Source organism: Oryctolagus cuniculus, chromosome 5, assembly GCF_964237555.1.
Source record: "Oryctolagus cuniculus chromosome 5, mOryCun1.1, whole genome shotgun sequence".
Classification (NCBI taxonomy): domain Eukaryota; kingdom Metazoa; phylum Chordata; class Mammalia; order Lagomorpha; family Leporidae; genus Oryctolagus; species Oryctolagus cuniculus.
The window spans coordinates 96435770-96461092 of NC_091436.1; the positions used below are offsets into that span (position 1 = coordinate 96435770).

At 39.7% G+C, this 25323-nt stretch overlaps 1 protein-coding gene and 1 long non-coding RNA gene across 6 annotated transcripts in view; one reads left to right on the plus strand and one right to left on the minus strand.

Annotated features, from left to right (window-relative positions):
• IMPG1 (interphotoreceptor matrix proteoglycan 1) overlaps window positions 1-25323 on the plus strand; it is a 135783-nt gene that overhangs the window by 58880 nt on the left and 51580 nt on the right. For all 5 annotated transcript variants that reach the window (XM_070073862.1, XM_070073863.1, XM_070073860.1 and 2 more), the window contains 4 exons: window positions 2775-2795; window positions 4957-5201; window positions 6522-6598; window positions 7456-7534. In XM_070073862.1, the coding sequence (XP_069929963.1) occupies window positions 2775-2795; window positions 4957-5201; window positions 6522-6598; window positions 7456-7534 (422 nt within the window). The remainder of the gene's footprint in view (window positions 1-2774; window positions 2796-4956; window positions 5202-6521; window positions 6599-7455; window positions 7535-25323) is intronic.
• Window positions 1-25323, minus strand: part of LOC138849645 (uncharacterized) — a 91284-nt gene that overhangs the window by 36511 nt on the left and 29450 nt on the right. The window lies entirely within an intron of this gene.

Genomic DNA, 25323 nt, shown 5'->3' on the forward strand with positions numbered 1-25323 from the left:
AAACCACTGTAGTTAAAGAAAAAAATTTTAATTTAAAACTGAAGGAAATGATGGGAATAGCTCCCTTCAATAAAGGAAATGCTAATAGAAAAATATATTTCAGCAGAAAACCAAAATGTTAGGTGATGAAATTTTCCAAGGTAAAAATGTAAACATATAGCCTTTGAAGCTGAATCTTTCCCAAGTGTTTATCTCTGAAAGGATTTATTCTTATTCCTGCCAAGGATGCCTATAAAGTTTGATCACATTCTCTCAGTAACTGTCATTATGTCACAAAGTCTCCATCTACAAGAAAGTATTTTATCCCCTAAAAACAATAAACAATATGTTTATGATCACAGCAACTTTTAACCATTAGTAATACACAGAGAATATTGTAAATTTATTTAAGAGTAAATGTGCTTCCTTGTGGAACCAGATCCCGAAAGAAAAGCAAAATCACTGATTCTGTTGGCACTGTCTTTCCTTTGGCTCATGCGTATCAAGACTGATTCACAATTTAACAAGTTTTTTCTATCAGTGACCTCATTTATTTCTCTTAATACAACAAGGAAGTATTAGAACATCTACAATTAACACAGTTACAAGGGTCAACAGTAAAATTTCCACTTTAAAATATCACTTTATCTCCTACAGCAACTATGGGAAACTATGAACAATCATTCATCTAGTTAGAGAACATCATCCTTCAAAGGCTTGTGCACAAATGGTCATAGCGGTTTTATGCATAATAACCAAGAACTGGAAACAACCCAAATGCCCAACCACAGGCAAGAGACAAGCAACTGAAGCATATTCATACTACAGATTATCTCTCAACAAAGGCACGCACTACTAAAATATACAACATGGTGCATCGTAAATTAACTAAAAATGCATTATGATTCCACTTTTACTAAATTCTAGAAAATGCAGCTAATCTATAGTGACAGAAAGCAGATTCATAGTTGCTTGGAGAGGAGTCAGAGAAGGGTTTTGGAAGGGAAGGATGATAAAGGAGCCATGAGTAAATCGTGGGAGTGATAAATGTTCTATCTTTATTGTGGTAGTGGTTTCACAGGTGTGTAGTTGAACTATTGAATCGAATACTACTTTAAATATGTCTAGCTTATTTCTGACAATGATAACACAATGAAGTAGTTTTCTTAATCTTATTTAAAGTACACAAATTTCATGTCTTCCATATATACAGATTTAGGAACATGGTGATACTTCCCACCCTACACGCCTTCCTGCTGATGCTCCAACGCTTCTTTCTCCTCCCTCTCCTATTCCCACTATTAATTTTTACAAAGATCTATTTTCAGTATACTTTATACTCATAATACAGTAAGAAAAGAGTTCAACAAATAGTATGAAGGGGGAAAAAAACACTGTTCTTCAACAATAGAGACAAGGGCTATAAATGATCAACTAATCTCAAAATGTCCATTTAACACCAATACATTACCTTTTAGGTACTCTATTAGTGACCACAGATCAGGGAAAACATATGGCATTTGTCTTTTGGGAACTGGCTTATTTCACTAAGTATAATGGTTCCCAGTTGAATCCATTTTGTTGCAAAGGACAGGATTAAATTAACAGGGGCTTGGCCTAGGAAGCCCAGTATCTCTTCACCTATTAATGAATTACAAAATTTTGCTAAAAACAAGCAATACACAAGCCCTGGATGAATGTCTGTTTGGGGCAAAATGAAGTCCTACTGGTTAGATAGTCACAGATTTTCACTGGCCTCCACAGAAGCAAAGTTTAGCATGTCTGTAGCATGTCCATGTCACTCATGTTACATCAGAGAACAAAAGTTAGATGAATTCATAGTCCAGGCAGAAGGAGTAACAACACTAATCTCAATATATATGTAGAATGTATTTGGTAGCACCTATCATTAAAAATATAAAGGTAGAAAACTGTGTATAGCTTCCAAACTAAGTCTAATATACAAGGATATGCTCAGAAAGATCCAAAATGTATTTGTTAGTTGGGGAACCAATTGTCCTTTTTCAGGCACAAACAAATGGTGGCAGGGAAAATGAGTCCAGGCTTGAAAGCAGACAAGACAGAGTTTGAACCCTGACTCTAACAGTTTCTAGCTCCTTCTCTCTGTGTGCATGTTCCTTTACCTGTGATATGGAGATCATGTTGTTGAAAAGATTAAATGAGAATGCATGAAAACTACCTGGCGCAGCCCACCTACTCAGTAAACAGGTGGTTGTTTCCTGTCACATGCAGCCCCATGGTGAATTGAACCAATTCCTCAAAGCTTACTGATTAAAGCAATTCAAAAAGTAATCAGTCAACAAAACGTGAGTTCCAGGGGTTAGCCTCAGATAAATTACCTTCAGGAAGAAACTAATCATTTAATGCCATTCCGGAGATGAGAAATCTGTTTACAAAATACTTTTTAAAAACTTCCTGGCACCAACACCATCCAAATGTAAATGTGTAGGATATATTCGCACTCTTTACAAGGCATTTGAGGAAATCAAAGAGTTTAAGAAAAAGACCAAAGTACATATAATCTTTGTGCTACGGCTCAAATTTTAATCAGATGCATCATATAATGATGTTTACTTCCTTAGAGTCAGATGGCTCTCAAAATTTCCATCTAAATTCTGATGCCAGTTTATGTTTCCTTCAAAGTTCTTTGAAAACTTGGAAGACAATGGAAGGGAGGGGAGGCTTCTTTTGGTCTATGAAATAATTCATTGCCTGTCTCAATAAATGTCATAAAATTCTTTCTCCTTTCCATGTTTACATGTGATGAAATGAAGACCAAAGAAAGAAGGAGATGGGTAAATTCAAATATTATTTTTGTATAGAATATAGACTATTTCCCCTAAAATGTACTTGCTAATATTGTACAAATAGTTTTTATACGGAATGTTTATGAAAAACTAATGACCTTAGTGGTTTCTTATTTAAATGGGAATAATTGATCAGTGACTCAGTAGCGAAAATAAATAACACCTCTCAAACCAAAATCACCATGTGAGATAAGTAGGAAAATATTGACTTGAGCCATTAAAAAGGATTCTACAAAGCTCAAGATTTAACCAGAAAAAACATGAAAACATACCTGCCTTGCAATCATGCTTTCATTATTGCTTAAATGTTATTTGTGATGGCAAGTTGTCTGTCTGAATGTATCCATGTTCAGGGGACCAACCTAAGTATGGAATAAAGCAGAGAAACTCATTTGCTCCTTGGTGCCAAGGTCAGTTTGAATCAGGGAAAGGATACACTATATCTTGTAGAGCTCAGTAATAAGAATCGAGCTTTGGCTCCTATAATTGACTAGTGAAATAATGAACTGTAGACTCTGACTGATTGTGTGGTCTGAAGAACTGCCAAGAATACACATTATCAGTTCCTGTGGCCTTTTAAAACACTTCTACATTCATCTGTGTGGATTTATTGTACAAACTAAAAGGTAAAACCTAGTTCTTAAGGACAGGTCTATAAAGAATCCTGTTTCATTTTTACATCCAGAAAGCTTTGAAATTAAGAAATGGGATAACTAACAAAGTTGATCTGTACCACTTCTTTTCCCCTCTTCTCACACCTAGCTTCTCTTATTTCATTTACAATTTTTAATTAAAAAATGCTTCTTAGGAAAAAAGTACACAAGAAACAGCCTTATGAACTTTGAATCTTTGCACCATGTGTACATTTATATATTATGTATACCCTGTTGTCTCACTGCTATGTCCTACATTACTATTTTTTTTCTTTTTTTTTTTTTTTTTTTTTTTTTTTTTTTTTTTTTTTTTTGACAGGCAGAGTGGACAGTGAGAGAGAGAGACAGAGAGAAAGGTCTTCCTTTGCCATTGGTTCACCCTCCAATGGCCGCCGCAGCTGGCGCGCTGCGGCTGGCGCACCGTGCTGATCCGATGGCAGGAGCCAGGAGCCAGGTGCTTTTCCTGGTCTCCCATGGGGTGCAGGGCCCAAGCACCTGGGCCATCCTCCAATGCACTCCCGGGCCACAGTAGAGGGCTGGCCTGGAAGAGGGGCAACCGGGACAGAATGCGGCGCCCCAACCGGGACTAGAACCTGGTGTGCCGGCGCCGCTAGGCGGAGGATTAGCCTAGTGAGCCGCGGCGCCGGCTACATTACTATTTTTTTTTTTAAGATTTATTTGAAAGTCAGAATTAGAGAGAGAGGGAGAGACAGAGAGAGAGATATAGTTGTCTCACTGCTATGTCCTACATTACTATTTTTTTTTAAGATTTATTTGAAAGTCAGAATTAGAGAGAGAGGGAGAGACACAGAGAGAGATATCTTCTATCAGTTTGTTCACTCTTCTGGAAGCCACAATGGCCAAGGCTGAGCCAGGTCAAACCTAGGAGCTTCATCCAGGTCTCCCATATGGAGGGAAGGGGCCTCAATACTTGGGCCATCTTCTGATGTTTTCCCCAGGCCATTAGCTCTAAGCTGGATCAGAAGTAGAGCAGCAAGGATACGAACCAGTGTCCGTATGGAATTCCAGGGTTGGTTTTACCTGCTATTGCTACAATGCTTGCCCCACATTACTATTTTATAGATCTTCCTAATAGAGGCTTTTTGCAGAAGAAAGAACTATTCATCCTTTATCATGTTTGACAGTGCATGACTCAAAAGACCACCAAACACATAGTTCAATGAACACTTGGCAATACTTTTTCAGAAAGACCTGAAGTAAAAATCAGTGATCACTTGACACAGGTAGTGGTCCTTCTTCAGGCTAGATTTAACCCCAATGCTGGCTTCTATTTCAGAACCAAAATATATGTAAAATGTTTTTTCTCTCTTCATATTTCTGAATGAATGAAATGAATGTTTTAAAGTGGGATATTCCTTAAAAGCCCATCGGGAAAGAGGTTGAGGCTGTCCTGAGTCTTACTAACAATGGAGTGACTCTCATTACAAGGCACATAACAATGTCTTTGGGTTGGCTGTGTGCTCTGCTGCCTACAGTTCAAGCTCCACACAGATACAACTCATGGCCATCTTTAAGAAAGACAGCGCAGAAGCAAAAAGCCCTGCAAATGACTTCCTGTCTATTGATTCCAACAAAATTGAAAGCGAAGACCATCGTGGAACCATAGAAGAGGACAAGCAACCAGAAATGTATCTCACAGCAACGGATCTTAAAAAGTTGATCAGCAGGGTCCTGGAGGAAGACCAATCCTTGGATGTGGGGACAATTCAGTTCACTGATGGTCAGTAGGTGACATCATCATTCTAACACAGAGACTATTTGTGACTGTATCATGAAAATTGTCATTTTAACTTAGGCCTGATAAAAATCAATCATCACTGAGACAGTGACATCATGTATGTAAATGATATGGTACCTACCATTTCTGTCTTTCCTCACTCTTTCCTTTGTATTTGATGAACATTTGGTGACCCCTTTATACCAAAGAGAGCTCTAGCAGAACTGGGTTTCAGTTTAGTCCAGGTCAACCATGGTCAGCCAATGGAATCCAGGCAGAGAGAAGAACTCATGGATAGTTCCATTCCCCTAGCACATCCTAAACAGATTCTCTCATCCAGTAAATCCAGCAGGTCCCAGCAGGAAACAGATGGCATATTCAAATGAGAATAATTTGAGGAGATTTTGATAAAGGATTTGCCTGTACCAAAGGGATAGGGAAGTTTCCTGGGGCTAAAAGCAGCACGACCTCATTTCTACCTCTAGGTTTGATGCCTAATGATCTAAGACAGGGCAAGAAGGCTTTGGTATAATACATGTAAGTCACTTCCTGAGGCAGTAAGTAGCAGTGAGAAGAGAGAAAGATGGATCTAAAGAGGTTAACAGGGCATCAGGCACACTTGGATTCTCAAGAGTGCCTGGGAGGCACCTAAGAGCCTGGAACTCTTTAGTTGGCACCATAGATGACAGGAAAGATGGAGAATGGAAATACCACTTAAGTACAACATAGCGTTAAACTGTCATTGTCTTCTAGTTCTGTTTCTCTGATTTAGATGGGCAAACTCTTAACTCAAACTTGACAAAGTTCCGTTGAGACAGGCAAGATCAAGGGTAAGGAAACTTCTAGCCAAGAAAAGTTCAACTTCAGACTCATCTCAGAGACAATCTGATACTCTGAATTTGTCTGTTTGTTGGAATTTCTGGGATGTTGTAATAATCTTGCTTTAAGATGAAAGTAGGACACCACAAATGGTCCTTGGTTATAACATCTAAGCTAGTTCAGTCATATTTGTGAGTTTAGCATATATTTATGCCTACTAGCCTAACCAATTGGCCAGTATAGATCTGTAAAATAAAATTTAAAACCCTGAAAAATCCACCAGAGTAACTATTCATATCACTAAAACACACACAATGCACCCTTGCATCTATCTTTCATCATCTATCATTCAGATTAATGACCATTCATTTATGTGAGCTAATTTCATAATAATTAGTTATACTGCTCCTTAAGAACTGACTTATTTTTAACCCTGTTTTATTGTCTCAACTCTAAAAGAAAAACAAAAAAAAATACTGAAATCTTGTGACTTTTCACCCACAGATCAAGTTGGATCACTACCAGACCTTGATCCTGACACCAAATCAGGGCTTCCTACACTCCTTGCTAATGTCACAAAGGTGAGTGAGTTTGTTGTCCTTTTGTTCTTTAAAGAGAAATAAAGCTGAAAACATTCCATCCCCCCACCAAAAAAAAATCAGTTTAAGGACTGAACAGAGGAAATTTCTCTTTGTGGTGCTAATTATAATTCTTTGCCGTTTTTTGGAAGCAGTACTTTGTTAACCCACTTCCAATATCTGTATTAATAAAACATAATGCTACTTGCACTTCAAATACCCTAATATTCAAAGTTGCTTTCAATTTAGTTAGGGCTTTGTTTCAATTAGTCAGAATGTGCTCAGTTTTTGATAAAACAAATACACTTTCATGACCTGAAAAAAGTAATTAAAGTAGAATGTATTATTCAACTTTGAGAAATAAATACAAACATACTTTATGAATTTGTTTAAGTCTTGTGGTCTTACCCTTGTATTTACTTATGGAAACTTGACAAGTAAAAATTAATTGTTCCAGGAAGTAAAAAATTTAGATAATAAAATTTATATTTAAGGGTATGTTGATTTAGTTTATACCGGAAGTTGTCATTGAGGAGTTCATCAATGCAAGTGCTAAATATGCTTTATTCCCCCTTGAAATGAAAGAATTCATAAATTCACACATGATTGACACAATTCAAAGTATTTCAGTTCTTAATTAACCCTATTCAACAGACTCAATTAGCCAAGTCAATAGACCATATTTTAACAACATAACAATGCATGTAACATTTTCAGGACATATTTCTATATCAGAACCTTCCTCTATAGTATATTTAAGTCAACTACAAAAATCTTTACCTGCATTTAAGGAGGAAAATATACAGAGTATAACCTTTCCATAGCCCTTCTCAACATGTCTTTCTAACTTCATTCTTCAGGATGCTACTTTGAGTCCAGAACTTCCTCTTGGTGGACCCGGGCTTGAGACAGCAGACAGAACAGGGCATGGTCAACCTGGTGAGTTTCTTCCCACAAAGTCAAAGCTAAATGACAGTGTTCTCTTTGAGGATTCCAACTATGACACTGCCTCAAAGAGCAGTGTTAAAGTCATTCTCAGCCCAGAACAAGCTTTATTCTCAACAGCATTTCCAACCAAGCAGTTATTCACTGAGTCACCCTCTTCTAAGGCAGAGGACACCCCCCATTGTCCTTCCCTCAGCTGTAGTCACAGTCCCATGGTGAGCACTGACAAGCCTTTCTTGATGGGTCTAGTGAAAGCAGCTGAAACCAAAGCAGGACCAATGGCTACCCACCCAGAACAATAATCTCCTCTGGGCTTCAAAACTAAGAGCCCACTAGGACAAGGCAGGAAACAAAGCCCAAGTGTATGACGAGGGGCTATGGCAGCAGAAGAATGGACCCTTACAATAAGTGTATGTAGGCCTATATACTGCATGCCCACTGACTGTTGACACTGTCTATTCTATTCCATGTGCTTCTTTAGCACAAATTAGCTCATATGTAATTGGCAAATAAGAAAGAACACCAGTAAACACTGTAATCCCCTTGACTCACTTTTGAATTTCCAAGAAGGTGAATTTTTTATGCAATGGGATCAAACTTTCTCACAGTAGAAAGGATATCTTTAGCAATATATGGAGACCTTGGGGGAATAATACTAAAACTCCCAAAGAAGAGCCTTTTTTAAGTATGAGAAGTAGAAGATATATTGGATCCAAGAAGCTCTATTCATTTCAATATAGATCTTTATTGTGAAACTACAAATAAAAAATGTCTTTAAGGGAACAATTCCCAGGATAAAATGCTGATAAGGATGCACTGTGACTCTAAGCGCAAATGTCATGATTTGTCATAGTTGCTATTGTTAATAGGCTTATTGTGATTCTAGTTAAGGCTCTCTTTATGAAGTTCTACAGGTTTTGATAGTCTGCCTCAACGCTATTTTCCTCATAAACTAATGAGCAATAAATATGCAATTTTGCAGAATACAAAGTTTTCAGGGAATATATACACAGCATAATAGAACACCTATTCAAATTGGATTTGGTTTACATGATTATCAATGAGGAAATATTTAATGAAATAATTGCCTATGACTACATAATATACCACTTCTAAAGCTAGTGGCTTAAAATAACAATCACTTCGTTGTCCTGCAAATCTGAAATTTGGGCAGGGATCAGTGAGGACAGCCATGCTGTGTCCCATGTAAGACAGCTGGAATATCTCAACTGGGATTGAAGATCCATTTCCAAGATGCTTCTCTCACATGGCTGGCAAACAGGAGCTCACCCCAAGCTGTTAGCTAAGAATCACATCTTTTCTTGATACAGGCTTCACCACAGAGCTGCTTTGGTTTCCCAACAGCATGGCAGCTAGTTCAAAGAGTCAGTATTCTAACCCCTTAAAGGCCCAGAATCATTATCACTTCCTCATATAATAATACCGAGGAAGTCAAAGAGCCATCTAGATGCATAGGGAGAAAATATAGACCTTATCACTAGGTAAGTGTCAAAGAATCCACAGCCGTTTATAGTTAACCACTATCCACATCAACCATTATTTTGACTTCCAGATCTTTTGAGAGCTAGTTGGATACAAGAAAACAAACCTCTTGGTGAGATGATTAATATTAAATGCTCACTGGATTGTTGCAATTGTGGTCTCATAAGAACCTTATTATAAAGTCAGTGTTTCAGATAGAATGAGAATATATATAATGAAAATATTTTTGTATTTGCGAAATTGCCTTACTAATCTCATTTTATTTATAAATTTCTTCCATTTGTGAGTATAATACAGAACTCTAAAATGAAACGAAATCTTAGAGATAATTTAGTTAAGCTACTGTGCATATTTTCACATAAGATAACCAAGCTAGAGATGCAAAACAATTTTTTCAAACATACACCACAGCTGGTCACAGAACTAGCACCACAAGGTTACCCTTCTAATTACATGTTTTAAGCATTTGACTTTAACAGAAGTCACAAATGAATTCCCATTGATCAACCAGCAAATTTATTTTAATGTTTTTTTTAACTTTTATTTAATGAATATAAATTTCCAAAGTACAGCTTATGGATTACAATGGCTTCCCCCCTATAACGTCGCTCCCACCCGCATGTACTTGACATTTCTGCTGTGTGGCTCTTGTTGACCACTCCCTTCCTGAAACATCACTTATTTGGTTTCTATACAATGACTCCTTGATTCTTATATTACCAACTACTTCTCCTCAATCTCTGAACTTTGGCTTATTATTAGATATTTTTTAATTTGTTTATTAAAATCCTACCTCATTTTTTAAAAGATTTGTAGTGTTATACACAGAAATGAACACAATACAGTAAGATTGCATATCCAAGAACTGAAAGGGAAAATGAAAGAAAATAAAACAAAGATTACAGTGTAATAGAAATGTTTTCGCACTAGTTAGAGGTAGTAGTTGCACCGTGTTGTAGATGTGCTAAATTCCATTGAATCATTTATTTTTGAAATGCTTAATTTTATGTTCTGTGAATTTCAATATTTTTTTAAAATCAGATGATTCTTTAGGGAAATTTATATTAAAGTTGAGCATCATAAAGTTCTACACTTTTGCTTTAAGTGGTCCATGAATTTGGTTCCGAGTTTCTTAGCAGACTGTGCAAGAAGGAAAACACAATCAATCACATAATTTAGATATTCATGCTTACAGCCTGACAGTTGCTTAAGAGAAAGTTTCTCCTTTGGGTCCTCATCAGGATGACAGTCTAGGTCATAATGAACCATGTTCTGCCCATATCCACCTCCCTACTGTGTAAAACAAGCGTCAGGTGTTTCCTTGAAAGCTCTCATTGGAAATGAGTGATGAATGCCAAAGCCCAGTTCATCACAGCCACCCTGAGGAGGACAAGGTCCTTAGGGGCTGGCATTGTGGTGTAGCAGTTTAAGTCATGGCTTTGCAGTGCCAGCATCCCGTACGGGTGCTGGTTCGAGTCCTAGCTGCTCCACTTCCAGTCCAGCTCTCTGCTGATGTGCCTGAGAAAGCAGCAGAAGACAGCCCAAGTTCTTGATCCCCTGCACCACATGGCAGACCCAGAGGAAGCTCCTGGTTCCTGGCTGCAGATTGGCCTGGCTCTGACCATTGTGGCCATTTGGGGAATGAACCAGCAGATGGAAGATCTCTCTCTCCCCTTCTCTGCCTTTCAGATAAATTACATAAATCTCTAAAAAAAGAAAGGAAAGGTTCTGACCGTACAACTTAATTCAGGGATTGATTCTAAAATATTTAGAAGAATGGATGTGCTGCATTATCTATTTTTTTTTTTTTTTTTGACAGGCAGAGTGGACAGTGAGAGAGAGAGACAGAGAGAAAGGTCTTCCTTTGCCGTTGGTTCACCCTCCAATGGCCGCCGCGGCTGGCGCGCTGCGGCCGGCGCACCGCGCTGATCCGATGGCAGGAGCCAGGAGCCAGGTGCTTTTCCTGGTCTCCCATGGGGTGCAGGGCCCAAGCACCTGGGCCATCCTCCACTGCACTCCCTGGCCACAGCAGAGAGCTGGCCTGGAAGAGGGGCAACCGGGACAGAATCCGGCGCCCCGACCGGGACTAGAACCTGGTGTGCCGGCGCCGCTAGGCGGAGGATTAGCCTAGTGAGCCGCAGCGCCGGCCGGATGTGCTGCATTATCTTTAAGTTCCCTGTAAGTGTAAGTAAAAAAGGATATCTCACAGCCAGTCTGATTAGTATTGAACAGGTGGAGGTATAGTTGCTAACATGGGCCTGGAGTGTAAATATTCTGTGTTGCCAATTAAGAGAAGATCCATAAGCTTTCATAATCATATCAGCTGGGGATAAAAATCACATATCTTAATGAAAAGTGAGGACCCTAATTCAGGAAACTTTCTGATAAAAGGCACCAGATGTATACTGGAAAAAAAAAAAAAAAAAAGGAAGAGTCCTCTAGACAAGACCAAGACTTTTCTCCCTTATAAAATGATTCTGAACCTCTCCCATGAACAGGTAAAATAAAAATTAAGGCTCCAAACTTCCGCACCATGGCATTATCAAGATAATTTTAGCCTGGAAAAAATTTAAGTTCAGTGTCACCAAACGCCTACTAAGCCATTAAAATCTCAAAAAAGGACTCATAAAAGTCGTTCCACATATGTAGTTTAATTTAGTAGTTAATTCTGTAAGACAAAGTACTTACAACATAAGCCTCTACAGCACTAAATGAATTGGTATGTTAGAATTGCAAGTTTTTCTGTTAGGTATATTTTTAAAGAAGTTGATCCCAAGTCATCCTTTTTTGCAGAGCCAGTTATCTCTTAAGGTCACTCTTATTTCATGCAAATGAGAATTGGAAACATGTAGGAGAAACTGGCATTCTGTCCTCCACAACAACCTGTATCCAACTCATTCCAAAGTAGCATCAGATTATTATGGCAGAAATAGTTTGTGTTTTGGTTTGGTTTAAGTGTGTGTAGGTGGCAGTACGTTTCTGGTTTCACTCATTACCATGATCATCTATCTGAGCAAGAGAGAAGCTCTTCAGTGTTCTCTTCCAAATTATAGTTTTTTCCACTCATAGGTTAGTCCACTCAAACTATGAGCCAAATCTATTTTTTTAAGATTTGTTTATTTTTCATTTATTTATTGGAAAAGCAGAGTCACAGAGAGTGGGGGAGAGAGAGGGAGAGAAATTTTCAAATTGCTGTTTCACTCCCTAAATGGCTACAAAAGCCAGGTCTCTGCCTTGCTGAAACCAAGTACAAGAAACTTCATCCTGGTCTCCCACATGGATGACAGGGACTCAAGTACTTGGGCCATCCTTAACTGCCTTCCTAAGCACAGTAGCAGGAATCTGGATCAGAAGCAGAGCAGCTAGGACTCAAATTGGCACTCTGATATGAGATGCTGGCATCATAAGCAATGGCTTAACCTGTTGTACCACAGAGAGGCTCCAAACCAAATCTCTTCATCAATTGCAGTATTTGAAGTAAAGAAGCAAACTTCAGGCAGAGCTATTCTACTGTTAGACATTGTTTTGACATTTATTTCCTATATAGGTAATATATTAAAATCAGCATACATTTCCAACTTAATCTCACCTAAGCCTGCGACCTCATTAAAAAAAAAAAAAAAAAGTCGGTGAAATGAGCTAAGTTGAATGAATTCAACATAGAACCCAGATGCTCACATTCCTTGACATCAGAGACAGTGGTCTGTCTCTATTCACTTCTGTATTACCAGTGTCTAGCCAGATGCTTGGCATAGACTGGACAGCAAATTAATATATGTTATACAAGTTGAAGGAGAGAATGAATGAATTTGTAGTATAATACCTGCATGAAAGTCAGAGCTGATAATGAAAATTATCTATATCCCTTTTAAATCTGTCTGTGAAGAAGCTCAGTGCCAAATCAATGGCCAACAGTTTTCTGCTATGAATTCTGGTCAGCACTCACCACTGTCCAAATACCTCATCCACTGTCAGGTTTTTGTGCCTTCACAGAAGTTAGTTTTTCTCGTGCCTATATCACCCTTCTACTCTTCTGTCCTGATGACCTCTAACCCACACTTTAAGTTTCTGTTCACATGCCACATCCTCTGTGAAGCCATCCCCAGCTGTGCCCTGGAACGGATTCATAATCACCATCTGCTCCCTCATCCATAGCATCTATGCCTATATCAACACTTGCCACCCAGTGTTGAAATTATCTCTGCGCAGGTCTGGAATCCCTCCAACACTCAATTCCTCAAGTAAAAGGATGCATTCTTGTTCCTTTAAAGAAAAAAAAAAAAAACCCTCCTGCCCTAAGCACAAAGTCTGGCACGTGATTACAGTCTCATAGCTTGTCGTCACTGCTGTCTTTTTTTGGGTCAATCAGCACAACTGGTCTCAAACAAACACCTGGAGGATGGGCCTACATAACTCCACAGATAGCCTTCCTTTGCAAGGCACTACTCCTTGTTTGGTAAACACTTTTGTCAAATGAAAGTGCTGAAGAACTTTAATCAACTCCATCTCATGTGATATAACAACCACCACACTGATTAATGTAAATGTAGGCATAAAATGAAAGAAGCTTGCAGTAAGACACTCTCCTAGCCAAAAAATTTACATATCCTGAATCTCAATTGGGAAGGCCTGGCAAAGATGTTATTTAAATTGCTCCACTTTAGGATGAAGGGATAATAGTAATACTTCAAAAGGTTTAGAATACAAGTTCAGCTGAACTTTAAGCAACTGAGGTCAGTATTTTCACCTTATCTTCCTTGCTAGAGAATAAGTGCTCCCACAAGGACAATACTGCTTATAAAAATCATTCTGAGAAGTTCATGAGGCAAATGTCAATGAAAAGAAGGGAAGAATGGCCATTCACCAAAGACTTGCGATTGCGCTCCATCCCTAGATATGATCTTCACGCTGGCTAGGGAAAGATGACAAGTAGAGCAAAGTCTTTCCAATTTTCAAATTTGGTACTTCTAGATTTAACTTAAATGTCAAGTCAGTTAGTATTGTCTTTTATAACTTCAGTTTGGGAAATTCAAATTTTCATCAGCCCACCTGGGAATAGAAAGGAGATATCTTAATGATAAATGAGGACCCTAAATAGAAAACATTCTTGATAAAAGGCATCCCACCTAAACATGGAAAAGAGCACAACAAAAAGCTCTCTGGATAAGGACAAAGTCTTTTGTCCATCATGGAACAATTCTGCCCTACCCCAGATTTTGGCAAACACAAGGTAGTAGTGGCCAGTGAGAAGTTTCTGGTACAGGGTATGACTGGCGGGTTAGGACAGAGCCATCTGTGTCTAACTTCGGGTTGCTGGCTGGGTGGAGCTGCCATGAGACTGCCTCCTTTATCTCCTCAAACTGCAATAAAGTTGGGTCTACCCATAGAAACATCTTCTCTGCACACTGATAAGGGATAGTCACAGAAACAGTTAACCTCCAGGATGGGGAGGAGGTGAGAGAAGAGAACAGATTCAGGCAGGGAGATGGTATAACAGTTCAGAGGAAGGCAGAGAATCAGAACAGGTAGGCAAGTACAAGCAAACAATTAGAAGAGTCTTAGTAGTAATCCAGCCTAGAAATGTTGATATCTAAGGTTTGAGCGATAGAAGGGGAGATGGACAGAAGCGAATTGATGTGAGAGGTATTTAAGAGGCAAAAAACAATATGAAGAATGGTGAGGCCATTGTTGAGTTCAGCAAGACCGACTGGACTGATTGATGAACAATGTCTGCGGCAGGCTTATTCATGGGGAGATGTAATGTTTGTCTGCAGTGTCTGTATGCAGCCTGTGGATTGGTTTTGCTTGTGTCTCTCAGATGTCCAAGTATTGCCTTCCTGTTACCTCTTTGTGGTCATGCAACTGGTGAGCACATTCTAGGAGGTGCCAGCGTTCACCCGTTCTCAGATGCTTAACATTGCCACTTGCATCACTTCCATCAAATTCTGCTGGTTCACATTTACATAAAGAATAAGACTGATAAGTGTTCATTATGAGCAGTGCTTCCACTGACCTACCCAGTACAAAGAAGAGAAAAAATTAAAAGTCAGTAACTACAAGAAATGGAATGGGCATACAGAATGATACCTAGCAACTTAGGATTTCTTCTTATGGCTGTCTGTAGTAAACTACGGCCATGATCACTCTGAGTCTATAGAACCGGTCAAGCTGCTTTCTCCTCCTACACATTCTGATCTAGAGATTCTATCCCAACCATCCTGTGGGTTTTGATCTGGTTTTTTCCATTTCAATTTTTTGTCTCTGTCATATTTTTCACTTTGGATTTAGCATCTGCATTCTCTCTCTTCACGTTTCTTGGAAAGGCCGTGCACACACTGCTGGAGTTGACTTTGTATCCTACTAATGACAGCAGAAATACCAGAGATTTATCAGTGCCAGAAAAACAGCACGTGGCAGCTCTCGTGTGTGTCACACCACGAAGCTCCGCAGCCCCCTCACAGACTATCTGGAAGCTGACTCAGTTCTGTTTCTTTTCACACTTGGTGGCACTGAAACAATTAGAATAAACCTGTTGAGCTCTGTTCCCTGGATCATCCCTCAGTGGTAAACAGCCATAATAAGGAGAATGACTCTGCATGAATAAATCCTTAAATGCATTTCAAAATCAAGCCATTATGACAATTTTAACAGAAATCTTAATTTAAAAACAGATCGTTCAGTTATTATATATGGGAAATTGACAAAGTTTTCAGGAAAAAAAAAACTTTAAGACCTAAGGAAGAACAATAAAAACAACATTGCATGGGGAAAATATTATAGGAAATACATCACTGGTGCTATGGGTGGAATGGTTTTATTCCCCCCAAATGCATATTTTGAAGCCTAAAGCTCCAGAGTGATGGTATTTGGAAGTGAAACATTTGGGAAGCAATTAGGTCATGAGGGTGGAGCCCTTGTAAGAAGGGAGATGATCCCTCTGCAGCATGTGGGGACACAACAGGGAGAACAGCTTTGTGCAGAGCAGGAAGAGTACTGTCACAAGGAACTGGACTGCAAGCGCCTTGATCTTGGGCTTCTCGGCCTCCAGTGTTGTGAGAAATGAATGCTAGTGTGTGGTATCCACTTATAAAAGCTATCAAAATGCAATCCCACCTTTAGAATAACCATGTGTTGTCACCTGTATCTGGGATGTTTCAAAGGCCTAGAATGGGGCAAGGGGCAGGCAGGATTAAAATGTCATTTTGGAGAACTCTTAATTGCAGTAATGCCAGGACTTCAGCATGGTTGTTCAAGTACAGAGAATGGCTATGGAAGGCTAGATTACATTCACATCAAACCACAGTGTGCTTTCCATCTCTAGCCTTTATTCAAGCCTTACACCTTGCAGACATCCACAATCCAAGACTTTATGAATGAAATACAAACAGTACGGCCGGCGCCATGGCTCACTAGGCTAATCCTCCACCTGCAGCGCCGGCACCCTGGGTTCTAGTCTTTCTGCTGTGGCCCGGGAAGGCAGTGGAGGATGGCCCAAGACCTTGGGCCCTGCACCCTCATGGGAGACCAGGAGGAAACACCTGGCTCCTGGCTTCAGATCAGCGTAGCGCACCGGCTATAGCGGCCATTTGGGGGGTGAACCAATGGAAGGAAGACCTTTCTCTCTGTCTCTCTCTCTCTCTCTCTCTCACTGTCTAACTCTGCCTGTAAAAAAAAAAAAAAAAAAAAAAAAAAAAGAAAGCAATACAAACAGTAATTAAAGAACTTCATATAAACTAGATATCTATGGCTATCTTAGGTCAGAGGAGAAAAAAGTCAATGAGAAGGAGGGGCATCCAATAAGGCATTCAGGGAGCTGTAATGGGCCAGGAAATGTGCATAGGACTTTGCAGAAGAGAAGGGAAAAGAGTAAACAAAGATTTATGTGAGTTTTAGAGATAATGCTGAGAATAAGCAGGAGAAGGTCCATCTAGCAAGCAGGGTAAAACAAAGGAGTTTGTTTTGGGTCTTCAGGAGATAAAGGGAGTAATGAAAATGGCATTTAAGAAAGTCTGACAGCATCTTGGTCGATGTCTTGTGTGAAGTTTTGGAGGTATGGATTAAGGTAAGAACTGGGTAGAGCAAAGAAGAAATTAGAGTTTTTTGAGATTTTTATTTTTAATAAAATAAGTTATAACTATTTAGTCTAGTGGTTAAGATGCCGATTAAAATGTCCACATCCCACATTGAAGAGCCTGGCTCCAGATCCTAACTAGAGCCTCCTGCTAATGCAGACCCTAGGAGGCAATGGTGATTGATCAGCTGGGTTCCCACTACCCACATGGGAAACCTGGATGGAGTTCCTGGCCCCCAGTTTCAGCCCTTCCCCAGCCATGGTGATTGCAGGCTTTGAGGAATAAACCAATGAACAGAAGATCTCTCTGTCTTTCTCTACTTTTCAAATAAAAAATCATCATCATATAGGTATTGCAACCTAGCCAAGTTGGCACATAAAATAAATCTTTATAATATGTCCTAAGTGAGCACAAAATAAGTTTTCAAAAAAAGTGTGTGGCATGGCGAGGGGGTGCTTTATACATTACATGAGCAGAAGCGATGCAAAGTCAGAGCTAAAACAGGCAAATAAGGTACTAATTCAAAAATCCACATGATGCAAAGAAAAAGCAGAGTTGCCCAATGGAATAACCTTATTTATAACAGAAAAGACGTGTTTGTCATTAGTGGTAATAGGCAGTCACTACTGCCTATTGGAAGGAGCCCAAAATAGAAAAAGAGGGTAGGAAATGTGCTTTTGACAATGGAATGAGAATAGGGTGTGAGTTGTCCAGTGGAGAGCCATAGACAGGAACATGATGACATCAGAAAAGGGATCATTGTGGCATCTAGCCAGTTTCATAGTTTTCCCTTCTCCCTATTTATCACTCCTCAAGTAGTATGGACATGGTTTAGTCATAGCCACAAAGATTTCTACCTCTTCTTCCTTTATCTTGACTCAAATGAAGTATTATTAGAGTGGAAGGTCAAGTGTTTTTGCCCTTCTTTTTGCCCACTTTTACAGAGTAGGAGGTACAATTCATGTAAAGGATTTGAGGCCAATGAGTAACCAGATCCCTTGTGAGACCCATGAAGAAGAAATGTCACCTCAAGTACTGTTACAGAGAATTGCATTAATACAGGTATTTTAATCAAAGCCACAGCCAACTCATATTCAGGGAAAGTGTCATCTTAGAAGTCCTGTGGTGGGTATAGCCCGCGTATTTATAGTGGATTGAGGGGCATGTATAGAAACTCTCATGAAGTTTTCATTTATTTTATGTTTTAAGAAAGTCCACTTGCATTTTTAAAGATGTCAGAAGATTACGAGTTGTATGCAGTGGTCAGTGCACAGAAGAGGGGTCTACATAGGCAGCAGAGCTCTCTTCAGGACTGTGCAGATTGTGGTGCACATCTGCTTAAGGGGACAGGTCACACATGCAGCCAACCTTAAAAATGTAAATATCAGGAAAATGAGAACTTTATCTTGAAATAAATCTTATTACTCTCAGAGAGAATTTAACATGTATGGACCACCAAGTAAACCAAAAGGTAGGAGGATTTCCAGTTTCTTCTACCTCTATTTTTCTTCCTTGGCAATGCATGAGGCAGAAAAAAATGACAACTTTCCACTGCTGGCTGCCAAGTTCTCTCTATTGTCAGGGTAAGTAAAATCCTTGCCAGAGCAGGTGTATAGGCTTTATGCTGTTTAAAATGCTAAGACAAGTGCTAATCCACAGGATTTTAATAAAATACTTGCTAAATATCATCCAAAGTCAGCACTTCCAAAACTTGCCAAACTACATTTAGAGATGGAACAAATAGAAGCATTGGTAAGAGAGGTAGATGAGTACATTTATTTGAATCTATAAGATTTTGTTTTAAATGAGTTTTTGTGCCTAAAAATTTTGTATATGTGGCCGGCACTGCGGCTCAATAGGTTAATCGTCTGCCTGCGGCGCCAGCACACTGGGTTCTAGTCCCGGTCGGGGCGCCGGATTCTGTTCCAGTTGCTCCTCTTCCAGGCCAACTCTCTGCTGTGGCCCGGGAGTGCAGTGGAGGATGGCCCAAGTGCTTGGACCCTGCACCTGCATGGGAGACCAGGCAAAGCACCTGGCTCCTGGCTTCGGATTAGCACAGTGTGTGGGCCGCAGCATGCCACACCAGCCATGGCAGCCACTTGGGGGGTGAACCAATAGAAAAAGGAAGACCTTTTCTCTCTGTCTCTCTCTCTCTCTCACCGTGTAACTCTGCCTGTCAAAAAATTTTAAAAATAAAAATTGTTTAAAACAAATTTTGTAGATGTAAGATATACAACATAATGTTTTAATATATGACAGTACTTCAAAAAGTTAATGGAAAATGGAATTACAAGATAAATATTTTGGTGCCAAAAATTGTAATCAAAGCTCAGTTTCTTGATTATACACATTTTTACATGAACTTTTTGAAGATTTTGCATACGCATGGATTTCAAGATTTTGGCACCAAAGTATTTAAATTCCATTTTCCACATACTGTTTGAAATACTCTCATGTGTATTCACAGTAATACATATATAATGCAGTCAAGCTAATGAACATTTGATATCTTTACATAGCTACCTTTTTATGTAATAAGAATACAAAATCTGTGTATCTTAGAGTTTAAGAAAATTTATCTCTTAAGATTCTCAACTAATATATATTGTGTTGGAAGGCAAATCTCCCATTGATTTGGGTAGTTTACATGAGAGTTTGCAATATTTGTATTCATGATGTGTGTGCGATATTCTTGAATGATCTTTTCAGCAAATTTTTTTCAACCTTGAAAGCCAGAGTGTCTCAAGGGTGCTCAGTCAATTATCTGCACTCTTGTAAGTATCTTATATGTGCTAATTTTAAATAGAGGCAGTTGCTCATAATGCTTTCCAGTATTCAAGAAACCATGCAAGAGATGTTATAGCCAGGAGAACTGGAAATGGAGAGGAGAAAGAAAGCAGAGGAAGGTTAGTGAGATAGGAGAAATAAAAATAAAATATATAAAAGGGCTTTTAAGTGTGGAAAACATTTGTTTTAATCAGAGGATATTGAGAATGGCATTGTGATTCAACAGGTTGAGCTGCCTGCCATGCTGGCATCTCATATGTGCACTTGGTCAAGTCCTGGCTGCTCCACTTTGATCCATCTCCCTGCTAATGCACCTGGGAAAGTAGTAGAGGATGGCCCAAATATCTGGGCCCCTGTCATCCATATGAGAGACCCAGATGAAGGTCTAGGCTCCTAGCTTCCACCTGGCTCAGCCACCACTACTGCAGCCATTTGAGGAGAAAACCAGCAGATGGAAGATATCTGTCTCATTCTCTCCCCCTCTTTCTCTGTGACTCTGCCCTTCAGATAAATAAAAAATTAATCTTTTTTAAAGAATCATGAGGTCGGTGCCATGGCTCACTTGGCTAATCCTCTGCCTGCGGCGCTGGCACCCCAGGTTCTAGTCCCAGTTGGGGCGCCAGGTACTAGTCCTGGTTACTCCTCTTCCAGTCCAGCTCTCTGCTGTGGCCCGGGAGGGCAGCGGAGGATGGTCCCTGCACCTGCATGGGAGACCAGGAGGAAGTACCCAGCTCCTGGCTTCGGATCAGTACAGCGCCAGCCGTAGCAGCCATTTGGGGAGTGAACCAACAGAAGAAGACCTTTCTCTCTGTCTCTCTCTCACTGTCTATAACTCTGTCTCTGTCTCTCTCACTGCAACTCTGCCTGGCAAAAATAAATAAATAAATAAATAAATAAATAAATAAATAAATAAATAGAATAGTGATATAGAGAGGGCAGTAGAACAGAAACTGAATGATATTAGAGACCTTGGAGGTAGAGCAAGATATCTGGGTGGAAATATCAATGCTGGGAACACAAGGATGTCCAGGGAGCAAACTGAGGCTACAACTGGAGGGTTTCCCTGGGAGAGCCAATTTAAAAGAATAATGTTTCATCAAGGGCTTGGAATGGGAAACACCTACTAGATCAAGGAAAGGAACAAAGCAGGATTAAAGGAAGTAGGTTCATCTTTTAGTGTGGACAAAGTTACAGTACTACTCTGCTGTGTAGCTGTGATTTACTAACTACCTTTTACCTATGATTCCTGCATTGCTCTAGGGGGTGAATATTTTAGGTGACTGCCCACGGAAATGAGTGTGAAAACACTTAGACAACAAGATCCCTGTCTCCTGGAGGATGACATAGGGTGAAGACTTTTGCTAAGGGCTTGGCTGTATTTCATCTCAGATGCATCGTGCTACCTAAAGCTCCCCTAGTGACATTTTTTCCTTCTGAGGAAAGAGAAATTTTGGTATAGCCAAAGAAAAATAGGAAACTAATACTGCAAAACCTAGATCTTAACGTCTTTACAACACATTCCAGAAAACAGAACCTATTGCTTGTTGTGACTTTTGTGTGAATACCCTTAATTGCTGGCCTTAAAAACTATGATTTAATTATATGTTAGAAATCTCATTTATGGAGCAATTTGACCCATTGTTTCATTGGATGACTAGAAAGAAAGATGAAATATTACTGTTTTAGTAGAATCATCTGGATTTTACTGTTAGTTTGCCAGCTTGTTTCATTTCTTTTGTTTGTATTTTTAAGTTTGCAGCCTTCAAACACAAACTAATGGATTTGTCAATTTCTTTTCCCCAGGGGAGTCTCATTTTCTCTTTTTGTTATTAACCTTTGTACTTCCTCCTATGCAGCACAGGCTGAGCAAGCCATCCAATTTGACATTTTGTGCAGTTTATAGCACTATCCCTGTAATGGTATACTTCAGCCTTTATCACTTTTTTCCCAAAGAAACCTTTTATTTAAGGAATACAAACTTCATCCATTTCATAAATACAACTTTAGGAATATAGTGGCTCAGCCTTCATCATTGATAACCACTTCGCTTCTTAAGGACAAGTTATATTACCAGTATCATTTGCTTCTACTCTAAATCCATTTTCCCAGTTTCAAAATTCCTTTGCGGCTGGCGCCATGGCTCAATAGGCTAATCCTCCACCTAGCGGCGCCAGCACCCTGGGTTCTAGTCCCGGTCGGAGCACCAGATTCTTTCCCGGTTGCCCCTCTTCCAGGCCAGCTCTCTGCTGTGGCCCGGGAAGTCAGTGGAGGATGGCCCAAGTGCTTGGGCCCTGCACCCGCATGGGAGACGAGGAGAAGTACCTGGCTCCTGGCTTCGGATCAGCGCAGTGCGGCCAGCACCGCGCCAGCCGTGGCGGCCATTGGAGGGTGAACCAACGGCAAAAGGAGGACCTCTCTCTCTGTCTCTCTCACTATCCACTCTGCCTGTCAAAAAAAAAAAAAAAAATTCCTTTGCAAGCCTGAGATCCAACATAAGGTATCTTTGTTTTTTAATTCATTTATTTGCATTTTTATTTGTAAGGTAGAGTGACAGAGAGAGAGAGAGATCACCCATCTGGTGGTTCAACACCAAATGCCCGTAACAGCCAAGACTGGGCCAGGCCAAAGCAAGGAGCTTGAGAATGCAATCCTGGGTGGCAGGGACTCAAGTACTTGAGCCATCACCTGCTGCCTCTCAGGGTGTGGATTAGCAGGAAGCTGGATTGGAAGCATAGGAGCCAGGACTCCTATCAGGAACTCTGATATGGAATGCAAGCATCTCAAACCTCAAACCGTGGCATTTGCTCCACATGCTGTCCCCTTCCATAGGCAATTATTATGCAGATTCCCATCCAAATCTTAGCCTTCAATGGCTTCAATACCAATTTAAGGGCAATTTGCCAATGATTTGATAGACCTGGTTTTTCCCCTGAGGCTTGGCATAATAACTAGTCAGACCTTCAGTCTACACAGGGATTTTTTTTTCAATTCCTTAGAATTGTCCTCACATGAGTTCCTGCACAGACTCGCCCAACCTTTTCTCCCGCTTCACCTAACCTGGATACACCCTCTATGTGTGGGTGCTTCATGTAGGGCAGGGTTGGGATGAGGCTAATGAGGCACTAACTTCAAGTGCAAAAGTGAGGGGGGAACCAACAATTCCATAGTTAATATTTATATGCAATATTTCAAAAAATCAAAAACAGTACAAAAAGCTCATGATGAATATCAAGATTTTAAATAAAAATAGTCAATTGTTTTATAAGCCTGCATTGTTGTGTGACAAGAAGAGTCATTTCCAATTTGCCCACAGTTGGTTTTTTTTAATGGTAGTATATTTATTAACTTTTATTTTTGGCTCACAATGTAGAGGGTATTTTGATAAATATATGCTGGAGTGTACGTTTCCCCTTTGACCTCAAGGCCCTGTGTGGCTCAGCACAAACAGAACTAAATCTCCTTAGAACTGCATTCTGTAAGCCAAACTTCTCCAAACTTTGTCCAGCCTGGCACCAGATAGAGGAGCAATAGGGTTGAAATGTACAAATAACAATATATTCACTGAAATGTAAATACTGTTCAGCAAGTTTCTGCAAAAAGATTTCTATTTTCCCTTTCCTAATGACTCAACTAGTCGATTTAAGGATATAGTCTCTGATCTGGTTCCACTTGGAAAATGCTTGCTGCCTGTACACATCCATTGGATTCTGGTACGTGATTTCACTTCCCTCTGTCTCCTCAGCCATCACCATGCTGTGTTCTGGACCCCTGTCCATTGCCTCTTCTATGCTAGTGCCTGCATTTTAAGGTCCCTTTTGGGTGGTAGGGTACTTTTCTTAAATAACAAATATCAGTCAGAATCTAAATAGAAAAACAAAACCATTTTAGTAGTTAATTTCCATTTTCTTAAGGAAAAAAATCTAATAGCAGCTATTTCAAATGGTTCATACTACTATTTAGGAACTTAATGTAGGGAATGTGATACATGCAGAAGGAGGAAGCACCAGAGAACCAAACAGAAAAGAGGTTGCCCAGAGACCAGGAAGAGCAGGACCCAGCTATGGCCCCTAGATTAGAAAGACAGAGGAAAAAGGGGATACTACCAGAGTCCAGGGGCTGCTTCACTGGAAATAGGCTTGAGACCTGGAACACCCATTCCGTGAGAGTTGGAAATACAGAGGAAAGAGAATTGTTCAGCCAGAGCAGCCACTTGATGCCAGACATAAAAGGAGAAATAGCTCATACTTGATCCCCACTGGGACACCATGTTGACCAAACCCAGCCAGAGAAAAAAAAACTTCTACCTACAGGAGTCAATGCCCCAGCCAGCCTCCATGAAACAGAACAGAGTGAGAAAAGAGCAATGAATAACACTGAAGGAATCCAGGCCCAAGTTCCTATCAGAGCCCAATTTAAGTGTCCCTTTACCGAGTAGCAATATGATGCTTAGAGTGATATCATTAAACATTGCCCAGCCAGCCTATGCTGAGTCTTACTACCTAATCATTTCATTCCCAACACACAAGTTCATTATACTTCACAACTGTTCCCTTATTATTTGTACTTAATTAAAAGCAGGAGGCTTTTTTCTGTTCTAAGGAATTCTGAAGTTGCTACAGGGTTGCTCATTTTCCCAGGAAATTATCTTCCCATGCACCCAAATCTATCAGATTCAATAAAGTAATGAACAGGATGATCACTTGGGATAGTTTCCATTTAGTGCTGACATGGTGTTGATGTAGTTATCCATAAGAGCTGCCCTTGAATTGAAGTAATTTTACTGTCTTTTTACATTAACTCTTATGCATTTTCTTATTTTCCTCTGTCCAGATACATTCTCTAGGTGAAAGAAGAAATGGATAGAGGGCTGGGTGATAGAAATGGATGAATATTAGTGGTAGTAATGATAGCCCCAGATTTTAAAGGTAGGGATGGTGGGAATTATAAAGTGCAATGGTTGATGCAGAGCCACAGATGCAAAATGTGAACCTTCTAGGTGTAACATTTTATCTTCAAACCATAGTTAAAATGCTAAATTCAAATTAGAAATGGATGATTTTCCAAAAAAAGATAGTCATCGTACGGCATTTTTCACTGCAGCCAAGGGGAGCTGTTGGCATATGTTTTCTTTATTCATTTAGTAAACAATAGACTGTTGCCTGAATTATTCAGATTGTCTTCTTAATGTGCACATTCTCTGTGCATTCAACCTTTATAGGATGAAGTCCTCCTTTCTCCCACCACCATCACTGCCTACAGTATGTTCTATAGAGTTGACATGTTTTATGACTTCATGTTCATATATGGCAAGAATACAATTTCTTCAAATACAGCTCATTTCCCTTAATATTATAAACTTGCCAAATCTTCTGTGAAAAAAGGAGACAAAATATCATATTTCAGATACAGCTGTCAATATCA